Raw genomic sequence first — 19,548 nt, forward strand, 5'->3', positions numbered from 1 at the left:
GCCCTGGCTGTCCTGGAGCTCACTTTGTAGACCAGGCTGGCCTGGAACTCAGAAATCCACCTGCCTCTGCCTCCCGAGTGCTGGGATTAAAGGCGTGGGCTACCATTCCCGGCCACAAAGACCATTCTGTATTTGAATGGAGGTAAGAAAAAAGAGACCTGGTTGGCCACGATCTTCATACCTGTCAAAAACACACTATTATACTGATAGATATTTGTCAGTTAGACGAAGAAGTTATCAATATTTTCTGCAAGTAGGTTGATACCTGTAATAAAATTTTCATACCATTATAACTGAGCTTCTAGATTGAACCATAGTGTGGAGGCAGGGAGGGGAGCTAGAAAGAGCCAAAGTCAAATCTTATCATGCCTCGTCTTTAATCTCCAATGAAAATTAGCAATGCGACAACACCTACCACCTTTTTTTTTTTTTTTTTTGGAGACAGGGTTTCTCTGTGTAGCCCTAGCTGTCCTGGAACTCACTCCGTAGACCAGGCTGGCCTCGAACTCAGAAATCCGCCTGCCTCTGCCTTCCGAGTGCTGGGATTAAAGGCGTGCGCCACCACCGCCCGGCTCACCTACCACTTTTTCACTTTTTAAATGTTTGTAAGTTTTCAAATAAACCCGGGACAGGTTTCACTCACCCACCACCTACCCTAAACCTCTCCTTCCCAGGGGCTGGGCTTCTGTTTCCCTCCCCCCAGCTTCTGTTCCCTATATAACTCAGTCATTTTGGCTACTAGCACTCTTTGGTTCTTTTTGCTCCTGGCTTGCTCTTCTGGGATCCCCTTGTCCTCACCCCCACCCCCAAGTCCTGGGGCTCACCTGTTTCAGCCAACTCCTGGCTTTCAGTCAGCTCGCCTGTTCAGTCTGGATTCTTTTAGATGGCTAGGCTCCCCCTCACTTTTACAATAAACCTCCTCAAACCATACTTTAGGTTGGTCACGGCCTCATTTTTCATTCAATTTTAAAAATCACGCGTTATTTATTTCTGTACACACCTGTGTACATGGCACACCCCTGTGCATGTGGTCCGAGGACAATTTTCAGGGTGGGTTCTCTCCTCCCACCAAGGATGCGGAGGCCGGAGCTCAGCTTATCCGGCTATGCAGGAAAACACCTTCGGAACCATGTTCACCGGCCTCACGGTTCAGCCTCACGGTTCATTTGTAAAAGAGACACTCAGAGCAGCTTTAAGCGTTTTCAGTAATCCAACACCCTTATCTTGAATATTATGAAAGAAAAACAAAGATGGAGGAGAAAATGCCTTTAGCGGTCACATACTGACCTCAGCGATCCTTGTTCCTTCTTTCTGTTATGAGGTAGGTGAGGCAGAGTCCTTAAAGGTGACCCTAGCTAAAACGGCTTACTGCCATCTTTAGGTTAACTTAGAAAAAAAAAAAAAAATCCGGCCCGTCAAGGTTTTTACATAAAAGTCCTCCCAGACTGAGAATTCACACTCCAGAGTCATTTTATGTGGGTCAATTTCTATAAAAGCGGTGGATAGAGGGACTAGTGAAGTTAAACTCTTGAACACCCCGGGACGTGTCTTCCTAGTATTTGCATTTTCACAATAGGCGTGGCTTAGTTTTCAAGGTTAAAAAGGTTATTCCTCGCCATATAAATTCTAATCACAGTCTTAGCTAGAGCTCCAAACAAGTTTTAAGTTTAAACAGTTTACAAAACCCAGAGACGGTCCTGCGGTTTGGCTTGCAGTTCCCACCCACCTCACACCTGGGGACCAGGCAGTATGCGTGCTCGCAGGAAGAGTTCCGATACCCGCCCATCACCAGCCGCCAAGGACTGGAAGTGCCCACCTTGCGTTCCCAATAGCCACCTGGCCAGGACAGGCTGGAAAGTGAGCCGGGATTGGCGCGTGGCTGGGCAGGGCGAGCATGGAGTTGGGGAGGTGGGGCGGAGCGGGGCGGAGAGTGGGATGGGGGCGGGGAGAGGGCGGAGCGAGGACTGCATTGGACGCAGAGGTGGGGAGGGGCTTGGGCTAGAAAGGCAGTGGGGGAGGGACAAAGAGCGCAGGGCGGGGCCTCTTCTGGAAGGCGGGGCTAACGCTGAAGGGCGTGGTCAGGGAAAGGGAAGGCGGGGCAAGGGCTTGAATTGGGAGACGGGGGCGGGGCGGGGCTCGAGGCGCGCCTACTTGGGCTGCAGCCCCTTGCGGGCCTTCCTGCTGCAACGCGCGCTGGAGGACGCACGGCTTGGCGGGAAGGCGAGGGGACTGTGCGGAGCCTCCGGTGCTGGCGGCGGCCACGAGTGGGAGCCTGGGTCCGGCCGCAGCACGCGGAACAGAGCAGAAGGTGGCGGGGCCCGGCGAAGCCAAGATGAAGCGGAGCAGCGAGGAAGAGGAAGAGTTGGTGCAGGGCGTGGGCCCCTGGGACGAGTGCTTCGAGGTGGCCGTGCAGTTGGCGCTGCGTGCGGGACAAGTGAGTGCGGTGGCAGCACCCAGCTCCTCAGAGCTCCATGGAACACCGGAGATGGGCGGCGTGGGCGTGCTGCGGGCACGTGGGCGGGAGCGGAGTTGAGTTGCAAGGATAGGGCCTGTGTTGTTTCTGGGCTCACCTTTCTCTGGCCCTTCACCCCCCCCCCACTCCCTACAGCGGGAGGAGGTTTGCATGGGGAGCATGGGGGTCAGCACCATGGGGAGAAGGGCACAGCCGTCGGCAAAGCATGAGGGACGCGCTGCTCATTGGGCGATGGAATGGCCAAGCGCTGAGTACTTGACCTTGGCGTTTGAGTCACCTGGAATACAAACGTCCCTGCGAGGCTAGAATACCGCAGTTTCTTTTTAAGGATCAGCTCTGCAGCCAAGTTGTGGGTGCTTCCCTGTTTCAACCCGAGGCGCGTAGAGCTCTAGCTGGGTTGCAGCTGGTTGTCCTCCTTGCATCCTGAGCCCAGACAGCCTAGGCTCACAGCCTGAGAGCGAGCGCCTCCAGGGAGTGACTGGCACAGACCCGAGTTCAGGAGGAACTCGTTAAGACTGCCGGAAGGATGGAAACCAGTGCAAAGCTGAAAAAAACCAGACCGGGTTTGAAAACTAACTGTGACGCCTCTGGTTTTTTTCTCTTTCATTTTTGTGTTCGCTCCCTAACTGTTCCCTAAAGCAGTGCCGAGTTGGTGGAGTGACTGTGCAGAGGTTCCCCAAGACGTCAGAGCAGGCCCGGTTGCTGTGCTCCTTAGGACATGTGTTTGAGCTCTGCTGACTCGGAGGAGGGGAGCAGGAATTACAGTAGTGCCGTGGACAGAAAGGCTTTTATCCAAAAAGCATTATATTCAAGTGTATCCGAAAAGACTCTAAAGGGATGCCTGTATTAAAAATGTTGTCACCATGCTGGGGATGGAGTCCAGTGGTATAGTGGTAGCTAGCATGCACATCCCCAACATAGCAAAAAGCAGAAGAACAAAATACTTTAAAACTACCCTGTGCAATATGCAGTAAAAAGGCCCTTCCCTGACAGCTGAGCTCAGGGCAGACAGTCTTCCTGGAAAGCAGAGGCTCTGTAAGCTGGAACTGACAACCCTCTTTGCCATCTCTGCGTCTCAGGAGCATCCTTTCAGAGAGCTGTGTCAGAGAGGGTATGCAGGAACTTTAAGGTTCCACTACAACGTTTTGTTGGTGTTCCCCCCACCCCCCTCTGGTGAATTTGAGAAGCACATGTAGGATTTAGGCACTACTCTGTAAAAGCTGGTGAGGGAAGTTCCCCGTCCTGTAGCCTCTCAGATTTAAATCTTTAAAGGTATGGAGGCTTGAGTGATTTTTAGTATTCAGTGACACCCATCGGAAGCTTGCAGTGCCACCGACACAGTGCCTAAGGGTCTTCTAAATTTTAACTTAAAGAGATTGTTTTTGCAATTTCCCAACAACAAAAAAAGCTTCAAGAGAGGAGAGAAAGGCAGTCCAATAAAGATTCTGACATTAGGAGTCTGGTCAGGAAGCGCAGGACTCTAGGCTCCCTCTAGGGAATTATGCTGCTTCCTGCCTGCCTGGCATTGAGTGAGGGAAAGGCTGAGAGAGACCGAAGGCGCACAAGGTCATGGTAACCTGTGTGAAAAGAGAGAAAGATTCTTTAAACGATGATCGGTAGTAATCCAGTCCTGACTGGAGAAAACAGCCTTCAGCAAGGCAGCCCGCATGGCAGCGAGTGACCTGAGTCTCCAGCTCCACCTGTGCCAATGTCCCACTCGTTCTCTGGGGGCTGCACACAATTACTAGTTGAGGGTCTGGGGGCTGACTGCTAAAAGGTCAGGGAGCTCCCAAGATCTGTATACCCAGTGTGACCTGGGGACACTATCTGCTCCTGAGTTTTCTTTGCTCCGTCCTGAGAGAGCTTCCTGTTGCAGGGATGCCCCCTTGCCTTGCAATTCCCCTTACCTTCTTTTCAACCCACAGCCCCTTTATCCTCAACCTGCCGGCGTCATCCCTGCATTTCAGAAATCCTGGCTGTGCGTGCGTGCGTGCATTGCAGGAGACCCCAGCGCCTTTCGCACATGCCCTACCACAGAGCCACGCCCTTAGTCCTTACAGTATTTTCTCCCTCATTCCTTCTGTTCTTCTCTTCCTCCTGAGAGGGTCTCCATGTTTAGCCCAGGTTGGCCTCATGATCCCCTTGGCTCTGCCTCCCGCGTGCTGGGATTATAGCTGTATAGCATAATCCCGGCTCACTGTAGTGTTGTTACCCGTGAGGGGCAAGAAAAGTACACAGTTTTTCCTATTGCAAAGCTGAAATTTGTTGTTGATATTTTAGAAAATTTGTGCTACTGCAATTAATTTTTTTTCTTAAAGATTTATTATTATATGTAAGTACGTTGTAGCTGTCTTCAGACACCCCAGAAGAGAGGATCAGATCTTATTACCGATGGTTGTGAGCCACCATGTGGTTGCTGGGATTTGAACTCAGGACCTTCAGAAGAGCAGTTAACTCTTAACTGCTGAGTCATCTCTCCAGCCCCTGCAATTAAAATTTTTACAGTTGTCATCGACCAAGAACTTTAACTTTTCTTGAATGCTGCCATATTTTATATATTACTTGGAACATGAAGGGTGTCGAGCAGGCTTTGATTCCAGCTGCATGCTTTTAAAACCTCTCTTCTAGCCTGTCAGTACCTTTCTCGAGCCATCTGTCCTATACAGGTATATTCCTTTTTCTGTACAGTGGCAGCCTACAGGCCAAATGGTGTGGGGGGGGGGGGCAGGAGGAACGCTTCTGAGAGCCATCCCTTTATAGGCTAGATAACAATAACTTACAGACAGCTATGCCTGCACACCCCACAGATAGATCTCATGAAACCTAAATATCAACTCAGATTCTTTTTGTGTGTGTGTGTGTGGTTTTTCGAGACAGGGTTTCTCTGTGTAGCTCTGGCTGTCCTGGAACTCACTCTGTAGACCAGGCTGGCCTCGAACTCAGAAATCCGCCTGCCTCTGCCTCCCGAGTGCTGGGATTAAAGGCGTGCGCCACCAACGCCCGGCCTCAACTCAGATTCTTGCCCAAATTGTTCATACCCACTTAAGTACTAGCTGATGCCGGGTCTGATGGGGTTAGTAGCGAATCTAGGAGACCAGGTCGAATCTACATTTGACTTCTGCCCACTTGCAAAAAAGGGAGATCTGGGGAGGTGAGACTGTATTTCATTAGTTTTAAATGTCCTTTGCATGTTTATTTGCTTCTTTGATAGTGTTTGTTTTTTGAACTGTGGCACTAAAGCAGTGACATTCATTCACGAGGCGATATGTGTCGAGCAGCTCAGGGACTGTGCATAGCCTTCGCTCTGAATGTGATGTGAGGGGTGTATAGTATCCTGTGTGAGACTCAATAGCCGCAGTCCACCTGGCTGCTGTGTAGATCCTACCCAATATGGCTGAGCTGTGTTAAGAAAGAGGTGATGATAAAGGATTGATTACCAAGGCTGAGGTGGCAGTTTGAGGTGGATGTGGGTCGTGAGGGAACGGCGCTAGGATGATATCAGGGATTTGGGCCTGAAAGTCGGGTGTCACTCAGGGTGGACAGTGTCCTGAGAAAGCGAACTGCCGGTGAGGCAGGTGTGGGGGTGTCCTGAGCTTCTGACACATGGACAGCCCAGTGGAATTCCCAGTCGAGAAAGACTGACCAGATGCAGATTGCAGGAGAGGTAGAACGTGGGGAGGCTGGTCAGTTGGCTGCCCACAGGATGCTATCACCCCAGCCTGAGCTCCTGCTCTTCTCTTTGGGAGAGTCCCAAACGCCCCTGTATGACGTCTTCCTCTGATGACTCTGTCTTCCTCTGATGACTCCGTTCTCCTGCCCAGGCTGGGCTGAGACATCTACCACTGAAGGAAGTGCAGAGAAAGAGGGCAGTGATCTTACATCCACAGTCAGTCCCTGAGTGACCTACAACTCCCCCCCCCTCCCCCCCGCCCCCGCTATCTCAGGAGCCAGCCTAGGAGGGAACTCTGAAACCTTCGCCAGCATTTAGTCCCTTCTCTGCCTGCCACCCCAGTGCTGCGGATGAAACCCAGGGTCCCTGTGAAGCAACAGGTCAGTAGCGCTGAGAAGCAGGTGCCCTTTGGAGGGTGTGCTGGTTTTCCAGTATCCTGACCCCACCCGAGAAGCCAGCTGTTTTCCTTATGTGAAGTCATGCTAAAAGGGGATGTGTTTCTTTTTATTTCTTTGGTTTGAATTTGTGAGACAGGGTCTTACTATGTAGCCCCGGCTGGTCTTGACCTCAGGATCTTCCTCCCTTGATTTCCCCAGGGCTGAACTTACACAGCCATCAGTGTATTGCTGTTATTTCGCCTCATCTTCCTCCTCTTTTCCTTCTGTTTCATTTCCTTTATTCAGATTTTTCTTTAAATGAAAAAGAAAAAAGAAAAAAAGAAATGGTGTGCGTCCGTATTTGAAGGTGAAAGTTGATGTTAGGTGTCTTCCTCTGCTGCCTCCTACTGTAATTTTTTTCAAGATTTTCTTTTTCTGTATGTGGGTGTCTTGCCTGCATGTTAGGTGTGTGCAGCACATGAGTGCAGTGCTGAAGAAGGCCAGAAGAGGGCGCTGGATCCCGTGGACCTGGAGTTACAGAGGTTAATTACATGTAGGTGCTGGGAATCGAACCTGGTCCTGTGCAAGAATAAGAGTTTTGTAAACCACTGAGCCATCTTTCCATCCCACTCTACCACCTTTGTATTTTTTGAGACAGAATTTCTCACAGTATCTAAGCCGGACCAACTGGCCAGCATGCCTCTGGCAACCACACCCACCATCACCACCCGTGTCTTTGTATCCCTGGTTCTTGAGTCACAGGCAGGTGTCACCATGCTTGGCTTTTATGTTGGTGATGGGAACCCACCCTCAGGTTATCATACTTGCATCACAAACACTTCATTGACTGAGCCTTCACCCCAGCCCCAAATTTTATTTAACTTTAGTTTTGTTTTGTTTCCCCCAGTGGGGAAGGGGCTCAGGAACTTTGGGTCCCCCTCTTTGTATATGCCTCATGTTCCTTTTTTCTAACAAAAGCTGTCTGAGAAAAATGGGAATGGAGTCTTTAAGAAGGGGAAAGACTGAATGTGTGTCTGGGAAGGAGGGAGTCCGGTGGATTTCCTTTTTGGTCTCACCTGAGGAAATGCTGATGGAGAGCCAGTTCTGATATCTGAGTCCCTGAGGTGGCCCTTTGCTAACCCAAGGGAATCTCTGCCTTGTGTTGATGATGATGATGATGATGATGGGGATGATGGGGAGGGCGTGGCTGTATAGCTGGAAGAGTGAAATATTGGTAACCAACTCTAGGCATTCCCCTTCCATGCCCACCCCAGCACTGGATCAAAGTGGGTTGCAGAAGAGGGAATCCTGACCAACCCTTACTCCCAGCCTTAGCCTGCCTGACTCTCAGGCTAGCCAGGATTGCTCCTGGCTTCTCCTGGAAGTCAAGGAGAGACTTGAGCTGAGGGGAGGCTTTGGTTTCCCCCAGGCTGAGTCAGTCTGAGAATCCCAGTGTGGCTGCCTCTGCTTGCTCCTAGCCTCTGGTGAGCACTGCCTGACGTCCCTCTGCCACGGATGGAGACTAGCCACAGAAGCCTGCCATCCATAAGACCACATAAAGGAGGTCACAAGAGAGCCTGAGAGGTGGGGACAGCTTCCTGAAAGACTGTCAGTGTTAATTTGTATCTTCGAGAAGGGCGAAGTGATGGGCTCAGGGGGTGTGGAGCGGAAGACACAAAAGGTCAGGCAAAGGTGCATATGAAGGTGGCGTGGCTGAAATAAGTATAGAATCCAGGAGCTGCAAGAGCCTTAGCCTAAGCCTGAGTGAGGTGAGACTGGGCTGGGGGGCATGAGAAAGGGAGATAGATGCGCAGTTGGCTAGAATAGGCGCTCGGCTTAGGTTGTCTGACACTGGGGGAGATGCGTAACTTTCCTTTTGGAGTTTGGAATTCAGGCTTCAGTGACTTAGGTACACATTTTATATATTAAACATTAACTGAAGGCTCTTCGGAGAGGTGAGAAAGGCATGCCAGAAGGTCTCTAAAGCACGTGCTGTAGGTAGTACCTGTAAAAACAATTTTTTTTAAGCTCACACGAACTTGTTGCTGGTAGAGTTTATTAAAATCTCTTAAGAGTAAAGGGAAAAGAGTCATGGAAAAGAGCTTAGAAAATAACAGCACACGCTAACTTGTTGCTGGCAGAATGATTAAAATCTCCAAGATTAAGGGGGAATGAGTCATGGGAAAGTGCTTGAGCTGGGACACAGCATGCACCCCCATCTCCCACTGCAGCTTAGCTATGGCTACAGAGCAGGGTGACAGGCTTTTAGATCTCACCGCATGGTGGCGAACACTCTGTCACCTCTCCCCTCAGTGTGTGAAGATTAAGAGTTAAACTTCTTTAGCTTCCTTTTCTTTTAAAAAGCCCTACAATATAATAATATATATTTTTAATATAATATATATTATTTTTATATATTTATGTATATATTTATAAATTATTTATATAAGTTAAACTTTTCCCAACCTTAGATTTTAGGTTCCTGTTTGACATTCGCATGTGGGGTGTGTGTGTGTGTGTGTGTGTGTGTGTGTGTGTGTGTGTGAGTGAGTGAAATGTCTGGTCATAAGCCATTAGATTTTTGTCAGATTTATTTTCTGACAAAAGCCAGAGTGGTAGGAGTCTGAGAGTGTTATCAGTCGGCCCAGGCAGCTGGCCTGGACTCTTAAAACAACTCGATGTCTCAGATGCCACTGTTGCTGTAGACAAGCACACTATGGCTCTGGGTCCCGAGTGGCTGTTCATCTCAGAGCTCTGGTTGTGAAAGGTAGCTTATCTCTACTCAGTCAGTGATAGAAAATGGGCAAGAACAAGAAGGTAGATGAGCCCACAGTTGTGAACTCACTGGCTGAGGTAAATGAATTTGTATAGCTTCCTCATGTGTTAGTCCACAGAGCTGGCACCATCCAAGGCATGCTGAGGAGGCTTACCAGCTTGCCTGCGGAGGAGGGTGAGCTTATCCTGAAGATGCTATGATGAAAAGCTCACTGCCTTAAAAGCACACAGTCTAGGGAAGAGACAAGACAGCCAGTGTCCCTTCCCCCTAGTCAGATGCTATGGCTACCAGCCACTGACTCAGAAGGAGGCTCAGCCAAGACCTAGATGTGCTGAGGTGTGACTGGGAGAGCAAGTCTGCGGTCGGGGTAGCTTGGGGTGTCATTATAACTAAAAGGGACATTGTGTCCAGAGAGATGAGAGGAGGCATGCAGGAGAGACCAGCGAGGGACTGAGCTTGACATGGGATGGTCCCAGGGTGGCCTCACGGCCTCATGCACTTCAGGCTGGGTATGAAGGGCCTGCCACACAAGAAACAACAGGCTAGTTACCTAACTGAATTTGTCTGATCCCCCACACTCCAGACGTCGAGGCAGAAAGAGCATGGTTCAGTGCTGGCCCAGCCTACATAGTAAGACCATGTCTCCAAAAACAGTGGCAGGAGGGGAGAAGGCATACACAAGGCTTAGTGTGAGGCCAGGACCTGATGGAAGGGAAGTAGCACTATTGGAGGGCACAGGCACATTCTATCCAGTATGGCAGCCACAATAACACAACAAAGGCTAAAGTGAACAGTCTTGTTTTAAAAGAGCACGTCACCCCCAAACCACATTGAACCCCTCTTACAGAATCTGTGGTGAGGTGAGGCCTGGTGTGGATAGAGGCTTTTGGGTCGTAGTGACCAATCCCAAGTGGCCCCTGAGCGCCACACTCAGTGGTGGGACTTTTAAACTGAAAAACCAAGCTTGTTAACTATCCCTGAGGTTAGACATGCCATCACAAACTTACAAAGGCCTTCCAGTGTGGTGAGTAGGCACCTCGGTGTAAGACAGCGAGGCATCTTTATCTGCCCCATCGGCAAGTGTTGGTGGGGACCTGCAGGTGTGGCAGCCTTTGCAGAGACTCACATCTGCTTGTAGGAGGTGGACACAGAATGAAGGGGTTCTCACCAGTCACCGAGTGCTGGGGACACATGCTGGTCTCTGCGAGAGGCCCCTTATGCAGGAGGTGCCTATCTGGCTGAGTCAGAAGAATGGTGTCTTAGTCACTGTCCTTTTGCTGTGAAGAGACGCCATAACCAAGGCAACTGTTATGACAGAAAGCATTTAACTGGGGGCTTGCTTACAGTATCAGAGGCTTAGGTAGCACTGGTGACTCTAGAGCAGTAGCTCATAGCTACAGCCTGATCCACAAACAGACAGACAGACAGAGAGAAAGCACTAGGACTTTTGGACTTTCAAAACCAACCTACTCCAAAAAGGCCACACCTTCTGATCCTTGTAATCCTTTCAAAGGGTTCCACTCCTTGGAGACCAAGCATTCAAATAGATGAGGTTATTGTGGCCATTCTCACTCACACCACCACAAACAGGAATATCTGGCAACAAAAACCTCATGGAAGGACACCACCCTTAGAGGGACATCATGGGAATGAAGATGTACCTGAGAGACAGGGTTCCTGCTGGTCTTGAAGCTCTTCAGATCCCTATAGCAAGAGCAGGGTGATGTGTGGTTAGTACATGGCCCCGAGTGGGGCTCTGCTTGTGGACCGCCTCCCCCCCTCACACCCCAGGAGCTAAGGTTTTCTGTCCTATGACGAGGGCCTCTTCTTGGGACCACCCTGGCTGTTATTCGCAAGGATCACAAACTCTGAAAAGGGAGAAACCCACCAAGGGGAAAGTTGGGTGTTTCTTGGAGGACATGGCTGTGAAGCTGCAGAGGTTCTCCATTCTCACCCTGGAAGACCCTGGAAACAGATTGCCAAGCTCAGGAGTACAAGGGGGAAATCAGGGCAATCTCTGGACCTACCTGAAACATGGGGACTTTGTTCCTAAAAGGAGGAAGAGATAGATGCCTAAGGCCAAATCCAGAAAGCTGACACATGCTTCCCTCAGGACGTTGGCCACCCAGGCCCCAGTGAGGGCCACCTGTTTCCTGCTGGGGAAAAGTGTGGTTATGGGGGTAGATGGTGGGGTGAGTAAGGCAGACTGAGTTTGGCTTTGAAAGCAGAAGACTAGATGAGGCCATGTTCTAGGGAAGCCCAGAGGGTAGTAGGTTCTGGGCACATTGGAACCTTTGCTAGCACAGCCAGAGGAAGAGCTAAGAGAACAGACCCAGGGTAGCTGGTGTTTAAACAGACATCAGTGGTTCTGTTGGAAGAAATGACAAAGGAACCATTCCTGCAGTCCATGTGCCTTACGGTCCTTAGCAGTTACTGTACTCCAGACACAGCTCCACACAGGCAGCTAGACAAAGTCAGGGGACGTCTGCGGTCAGGGACCTCATGCTGTAATGGGGTAGCACAGCCAAGTACTAAGCATATAAGACAGTAGCAGGTGGGAAGAAGGGATGGGTGGAGGGCCAGGCTATATATATAAAGGCCCTGGATAGAAACAGATGCTGTTAGGATCAGCAGGGAAGTCTGAAACAGATGAAGGAGAGCAACTTGATATGTTGGGTTGTAGAGGGTGAGCCGTGCAACATTTGGGGGCTTGGGGAGTGATAGGAAGCCACTGGGGAGTTTTCAGAAGTTTTCTAAATTTTTTGTAAGATTTAATTATTTATTTATTATATGTAAGAACACTGTAGCCATCTTCAGACACTCCAGGAGTCAGATTTGTTATGACAGATGATTGCGAGCCACCATGTGCTTGCTGTGATTTGAACTCAGGACCTTTGGAAGAGCAGCAGTCAGTGCTCTTAACCGCTGAGCCATCTCTCCAGCCCTCTAATCTCTGTCTTAAATCCTCAGTCTAGCTTCTACGTGGAGGCCACATCAACTGATTTCATATCTGCTTCCTCTTAAGCAGGTCCCAGGAGGCACTGGTTCAAAATGGAGATTTCTTTGTGTGTGTGTGTGTGTGTGTGTGTGTCCCAACCCCAACCTAGAGGTCTGTCTTCTTCCAACCGAAGTCCAGAAGCTCTGTGGCTATGTCGACCTGTTAGACTCTTGAGATAGATCCCTCTCCCCTGGCTCCCCCACCACAGCATGCACATTACCCAGCTACATTTGCTGCACCCATACACTGGATACGATATACACACAGTGCCAAGTAGCCTGCCTGGACTGGCCCAGAATTTGAAATTCCTGGAGGATGTCAGGCCTCATGGGAGCTAGACACTTGAAGAGTGTTGAATTTATGAGCACCTGTGAAGATGGCTTTGGCAAGCGATGCTGTTGTGTGCAAATCGGTGTTGTAAGTGAATGAGTGGTGTTGTAAGTGAATGAGCGGGGGTGATAGTAGTGGGCAGGATATTGCCCATTCAAGACAGGAAGCCCTGCAGTGCAGGAGGGAGGCGGGCAGGATGTGAACAGTAGTGGTGAGCTGAAGTTAATGGACTGTAGGTGACCTCTTGGCTTTTGCATTGCCTGTCATTTCCAAACCTTCTATAGTCATGCTTATCTGTTGTGTTTGCAGCCCAGATTAAAACAAGCACCGCATAGGTAGGCTGTTTTCTGGGAAGGACATTGAGGCAAGAGCAGGCGAGAGCTGCTGCAGGGAATGCTGAGTGTGGGACCACTGGATGTCTTGTTTCTGGTTTTTGGTTTGTTTGTTTGTTTTTTAAGATTTATTTATTGGGCTGGTGAGATGACTCAGCAGTTAAGAGCCCTGGCTGCTCTTCCAGAGGTCATGAGTTCAATTCCCAGCAAACACATGGTGGCTCACAACCATCTATAGGGGGATCTGATGCCCTCTTCATGCAGGTGGATGTATATGCAGCAGAGCACTCGTACATTAAATAAATAAAGTTTAAAAAAAAAAAGATTGATTATTTGTTATATGTAAGTACACTGTAGCTGTTTTTGGACACACCAGAAGAGGGCGTCAGATCTCATTACAGATGATTGTGAGCCACCATGTGGTTGCTGGGAGCCAGACACATGTCCTATAAAGCACATGTGGAGACAGAAAGACAACTTTGTGCACCACTTTTTCTCCTTCCACCTTTACAAAGATGCTGGAGACTGAACTCGAGCCCGCATGGCAAGCACTTTACCCCCTGAGCCGACTTGCCTACCCTTGATGGTGCTTTAGAGAGAAATATGTGATTTGGGAAGGTAGCTGTTTCTGGAGGGAATATGTCAAGTCTATATTTACGTACCCTGACTTCACCACTTTTATCCAGGTTTGGATGGACGGACAGACAGACATGAAGAAAACAGTCCCAGATAGAACTGGAGGTGTCATTTTCTTCCACACGCTGTCATTGATCCTCCTGAAGCATTCAGTGATAGTCTGACTGTGTTCTGGTTTCCTGTTTGGGTGTCTAGGAGTTCCTGGAACAACACCTGGGCAGCAGAAGTGGTGCCAACCCAAGCCTTACCCTTGTGTTTAGTCATAGTGGGTCCAACCCAGAGGCCCTGCCAGCTCACCCAGCTGTTGTAGAGGCTACGCTCATGGTCCCTGAGAATCCTCCAGCGCCTTTGCTGTGCCCCTGTAGGTGGCTGGTGCTCTTCTGTGTACAGCAGCAAGCGCCAGCCTCGCTTCCTATGACGCAGCTCAGCTCTCAGTGGGGATGTTTGTAGCCTGTATTCACCGGCACATCACATGTGTGCATGATTCATACGGTGAAATAAGAGGAAAGTTCTTACACACAGATCTCGCAAATTTGAAATCACAAGATTCTCCGAGGCAAACCTGTGTCCCACCATCTTATTTTGGGGAGCTCCTATTGACGGCACCCCAGCCTTTTTCAAATCTTTTTTTTTCCTTCCAGAGAAAACTGTTTCAAAGGTAGAGCTTTGAGTGGAATTTGAATGTAGCATTTCAGGTGGGGAGTCCGAGTAAGGTCTGGTGGTTAAGATTCCTAGAATCAGGGAAGGAGGAGGGGAGAAAACCCCAGGTCCTGGTCAAGGCTAGCAACTCCCCAAAGAAGGCTGGGGTCACAAGGGGGCCCACAGACCTCACTGCCTCTCATGGTTTATTTCAGATCATCAGGAAGGCCCTGACAGAGGAAAAACACGTCTCTACCAAAACCTCTGCTGCCGATCTTGTGACAGAAACAGATCACCGAGTAGAAGATTTAATTGTTTCTGAGTTGCGAAAGCGGTTTCCCTCACACAGGTGAGCACTCTCTTCAGGAGTCACACCCCAGGAAGTCACCACAGGAGGAGGCCAGGAAGGAGGCCACAGTCCCTCTACGAGGCATCCTGCCACCTATCTCTGAAGGGTAGATGGGAAACCCCAAGTTGTTAAGCCCAAGCCCAGGTCCTTCCATTTTTAGGGAAGAGAATTGATTGCTTCAATTCTCTTTGCTGTGATTTAACAACCATCCAGCCTTGATGTCTCCTTAGGGATACAGAAGAGCGTCCGCTTTTTTAAAAAATGTATATTACAATCATTTTATTAGACTGTTCTGTAGGTTTCTTTTCCAGGAATACTTTTATGAACAGTGAGTAAATATGAGATTTTTGTTACATAGAATTATATATATAATGTATGTTATTTTATATATATATATATACACACACATACATATATGTGTATATATATATATATATATCTTGTGCAGGTAATTATACCTGCTACAAGTTCAGGAGTGTAACAGCCAGATCATACCTGGAAGATGGCATTTCTCAACACTCCCCTTTCCTCTAACCTTGAAATTCATTCTGCTCCCTCCTCCTCTGTTCCCTGAGCCTTAGAGGGGATGATAAACCTCACTGTCACTTAGGGCTAAACATTCAACGGTCACTTATTCCCACTTACAATAGCGCTTAGCCTAGTTATAAGACACTCAGTAACTGCCATCCACTACAACAAGAAGTTTTTCTCCTCAAAGTTCTGTGGACTTAAATGTAAACATTTGAAAGGCAGTTTGACAGCTACATCATGTCCATTTACCGAAACAATAGTAATTTCTCTTCTGGGATCTACAGTGTCCCCAGCCATAGACTTTAAATTCCATACATGACTTCCCTCCTATTGAATGGGCCTCAAAGTCAATTGGAAAGTGGGCATATCTTGCCTGGCAGGTTGGTAATATGCTTACAGTGTCCACAGCCAAATTAGACCACTGATGTCATTTCTCCCCTCCAGCACTATGAAAGCTAGCAGCAGCAGGGTAGCTTCCAGCTCAGTTCCAACTTGGTTTCTCTTAAATCCTTCAACCAAAGCCTGAGGGGTTTGCCATCTAGTTCTGGTGAGCAATAGCCAGGATTGTTTTGGAGGCGTCAGAGACCTCCCTGGCCACACCTTGTAAAGGAGGTTACTCATCTCGGCACTGGTTTTTTTTTTTTAGTTTAATAATCTTATTTTGTTTTTAAAGATATTGTATGTTTGTGTGTGTGTCTCAGTTATGGATTTATTGCTGTGAACAGACACCATGACCAAGGCATGTCCTTATAAAGGACAACATTTCATTGGGGCTGGCTTCTACTTTCAGAGGTTCTGTCCTTATTATCATAGTGTCACTCCTAATAGTGTCACTCCCCGTAGACCAAGCATATGCAAACCACCACATTGTCTATCTATGTCGGAGGTTCTGCTTCCAACAGCACATGCTCGGAATCACTCCCTGCCTCTGACTCCAGAGAGATCTGTAAAAGCATGCCCTACCTCTAAAAGTTAGTGGGGCCTCCCTTGCCACCCAGGGTCCTGTGCTCCATGTGCTCTGTGTCAGATTCTGTTCACTGCCGGTGTCCAGTAACAGACACCCCTTGCTGGGGACAAAGCAGATGGTGAGACATAGGCCTTCACAAGGGTGTCCCTTTTCAAAAGCTAAGGGCCAGAGTTCTTTTGTCTTCTTGGGCCATCTTGTGTAAGATTGAATATAAGACAGTCATCTTTTCCTTAGAAAATCGAAGATATTGGCTCAGCGTTTCTCTCGAAGCGCTAGAAGGTCCATGGGCTCTAGAGTTGGACTATACAGCAGCCCCTCCCTAGACCCTGGTTTCTAAATGACAGATGTTGAAGAACAGGGCTTTGGAATCAGGGCCTGGCTTCCTTTTCTCATGTAATGTCTCATAAAGATGCTAAACTTCTAAAACTGGGAGGGCAGTTCCTGGAGATCTGGGTATCAATTATTTTAGTCTGGCTGTGTATCTTTGTGGCCGTGGGTGACACATGGTAATCTCCTCAAACACGATAGGTGTCTCCCGTTTTCCCCGCCTGTGGATAAATATATGTGAATTAAAGAGTAAGTTTTGGTTAAAATATATACATTCTTTTACTGCTTTTTAGTGCTCTCTCAGGGTGGAGGTGGGGTGGGGTGGGAGTATCAGTTGAACCCAGGGCCTAAGCAAGTTTTCAATCACTGAGCTAAATTACCTCCTTTGCCTGGGGTCTGGGGACGATACAGCAAACCACCATGACTGAGGCAATGCTTACAAAAGAAAGCATTAGTTAGTTAGGGCGGGCTTACAGTTTCAGAAGCGTAGTCCATTATCCTGGGAGTGGGAGTATGGCAGACATGGTGCTGGAGAAGGAGCTGAGAGATCTCCCTCTGGATCCGTAGACAACCGGAAGACAGACACTGGGGCTTGAGCTTTGGAAACCTCGAAGCCCAACCCCCAGTGACATACTTCCTCCAACAAGGCCACGCCTCCCAGTCCTTCAAAGTAGTGCTGCTCTCTGAAGTCTCAGCATTCCAATAGCCAAGCCTGTGGGGACTGTCCTCACGCAAGCCAGACTCTTATTTCTTCTCTCCTGTTCTTCCAACCTGTATATCTTGCTCTCATCTTACTGTTCAACTTACGACTCTGAACGCTTATGACTCTGAACGCTTATGACTCTGAACGCTTTGTTGGTTAAGAACAGTGTTAGTGCCATCCTTGTCTTGATCCAGGTTTTTGGGGAAAAGCGCAGTTTTCAGGATTGCATGTAACGTCCGATAGGTTTATCATGTATACTTTTTATTCTTTTGAGGTGATGGTTCATCTATTTCTCCAGGAGTTTTATCATGAAGTCATGCTGAACTTTGCCAAATGCCTTTTTTTCACCTACCAAGGTTGTTTCCATCCTTATGTCTGATGTATAACGCTAATGTCCTAAGGCATTATATGGAATATTACATGACTTGCAGTATTGAACCAACTTTGTATCCTTAGGATAGAACCAACATGGTGGTCAGGTAGGATCTTCTTATTTATTTATTTATTTATTTATTTATTTATTACTTATTATGTATAAGTACACTGTAGCTGTCTCCACGCACACCAGAAGAGGGCATCAGATCTCATTAGGAATGGTTGTAAACCACCATGTGGTTGCTGGGATTTGAACTCAGGACCTTCTGGAAGCACAGTCAGTGCTCTTAACCATTGAGCCATCTCCCCAGGTAGGATCTTCTTAATGTGTTCTTGAACCATTTCCCAATACTTTGTTGTAAATTTTTGCATCTTATAATATTTGTTTGTTTGGTTTTTAAGTCTTTATCCAGTTTGGGTATTTAGATACTACTATATTTAATTATTTAGATAATATTGACTAGGTAGGATGAATTTGGTGGTGGTCTCTCTCTGCTCTGTAGAACAACTGAAAAGTGTTGTCCTTAGGCCTTTTTTAAAGGTTTAGTGGGAGTCAGTAGTGGATCTGTCCAATCCTGGACTTGTGGAAAGAAAGACTGTGCTACTGCTTCAATCTCATTGCCTGCCTGTGTGAACTGTTTATATCTTCTAGGTTTAGTTTGGGCAGATCTATAATTAGAAAATTTGTGAGTTTCTTTTAGATCTAAATCTGGAAGAGTCTGCAATTCCATGGATTTTACTGGAGTCTATTCTAACAACTCCTTTTTTCATCTCTAATCTTATTAATTTGCATTTTCTTCTTTATGCTTGGATAGGCGCGTGTCAGTTTTGTTAATCTTTTTAAAGAACTAGCTGTTTGCTTGATTCTGTGTTCTGTTCTCTTCATCTCTTTCATTCACTCTGGTGACTTGTAGTCATTCATCTATGTCCTCCTAGGTGATGCATCCAAGATTGTGAGATTGTCTCAAGCTAAGGAAAAGTCACTCAGGGTGCCCTGCTGCCTTCTGCCCCCTTGAGGCTATTGTAACCTGTGGTATGCTCGGCACAGAGCAATGTCTGTTGGATGCTTAAGTCAATTAGAATGTAAAGCAAAACCCTTGACATAGGAAAGCCCTTTCCTGCCACCAAAGCTGGACGTTTGTATCCAGTCCCTTCCCACTGTGTTTTACCCTGGACTCCCCTATGGGCCAGCTGGTAGGCATGGGAAGAGGGGACCTAATGGCATCAGTCAGCTCCATCATGGACTGAAGAGACAGTCATGACCTATTTAACACCACACTCAACAGCCGGGAGAGAAGAAAGCCTCAGAAGCAGCTGACAGTCTAAATCACATAGAGAGCTTGTTACCTCTTGACTTGAGGTGTATCTCGTCGCCATTTCCATCTGCTCGGTCCTGCATTCAAGCTTTGGTGCTGTTCCTTGTCTTTTTAAGATGGTTCATTGGTTAAGAACAATACTGGCTGCTCTTCCAGAAGACCTAGGTTCAAGTCCCAGAACTCAGATGGCAACTCACAACTGTCTGTAGCTCTAGGTCCATGGGACCCAACACGCTCACATAGACATGCGTGTTGGCAAAACAACAATGCATATAAAATGCATACATCTTTTAAAAAGTAAAAGTATCATGTGTTTTCCTTAAAAAAAAAAAAAAAAACTTTTACTCTAGGACACTCTAGGAATTTCAAGTAACTTCAGAAGGCAGTTCTGGAAACGGTATGACTCCTAAGCCCTAGAAAACTGGCAGAAAATTTGCACATTTGGTGTCACCTAAGAGAGGCTGTTTTCTCTGAGCCCACGTGAAGGTGAAAAGAAGTGGAAAGAGCTTCCCAACCTTTGGCTTGGGCAGCTGGTGCTGGTTGGCCCCATTTTTTTACAAATGGCCTTCTGTGGTGGTTTGAATACGCTTGGCCCATGAGAAGTGGCACTATTAGGAGGCCTTGTTGGAGGAAGGTGTGTCATTGTGCAGGCAGGCTTTTGGATGAAGATGTAGGACTCTTGGCTCCTTCTCCAGTACCATGCCTGCCTGGTTGCCACCATGATGATAATAGACTGAACCACTGAAACT

At 47.9% G+C, this 19,548-nt stretch overlaps 1 protein-coding gene across 2 annotated transcripts in view; it reads left to right on the forward strand.

Moving 5' to 3' along the window:
* Positions 1 to 2,150: 2,150 nt before the first annotated feature.
* The window catches only part of Impa2 (inositol monophosphatase 2), a 30,883-nt gene continuing 13,485 nt past the window's right edge, over positions 2,151 to 19,548 (forward strand). For both annotated transcript variants that reach the window (XM_029471991.1, XM_021150962.2), the window contains exons 1-2: positions 2,151 to 2,434; positions 14,447 to 14,580. In XM_029471991.1, coding sequence (XP_029327851.1) covers positions 2,333 to 2,434; positions 14,447 to 14,580 — 236 coding nt within the window. In that variant the 5' untranslated portion in view covers positions 2,151 to 2,332. The remainder of the gene's footprint in view (positions 2,435 to 14,446; positions 14,581 to 19,548) is intronic.

This window comes from Mus caroli, chromosome 18, assembly GCF_900094665.2.
Source record: "Mus caroli chromosome 18, CAROLI_EIJ_v1.1, whole genome shotgun sequence".
Lineage (NCBI taxonomy): Eukaryota > Metazoa > Chordata > Mammalia > Rodentia > Muridae > Mus > Mus caroli.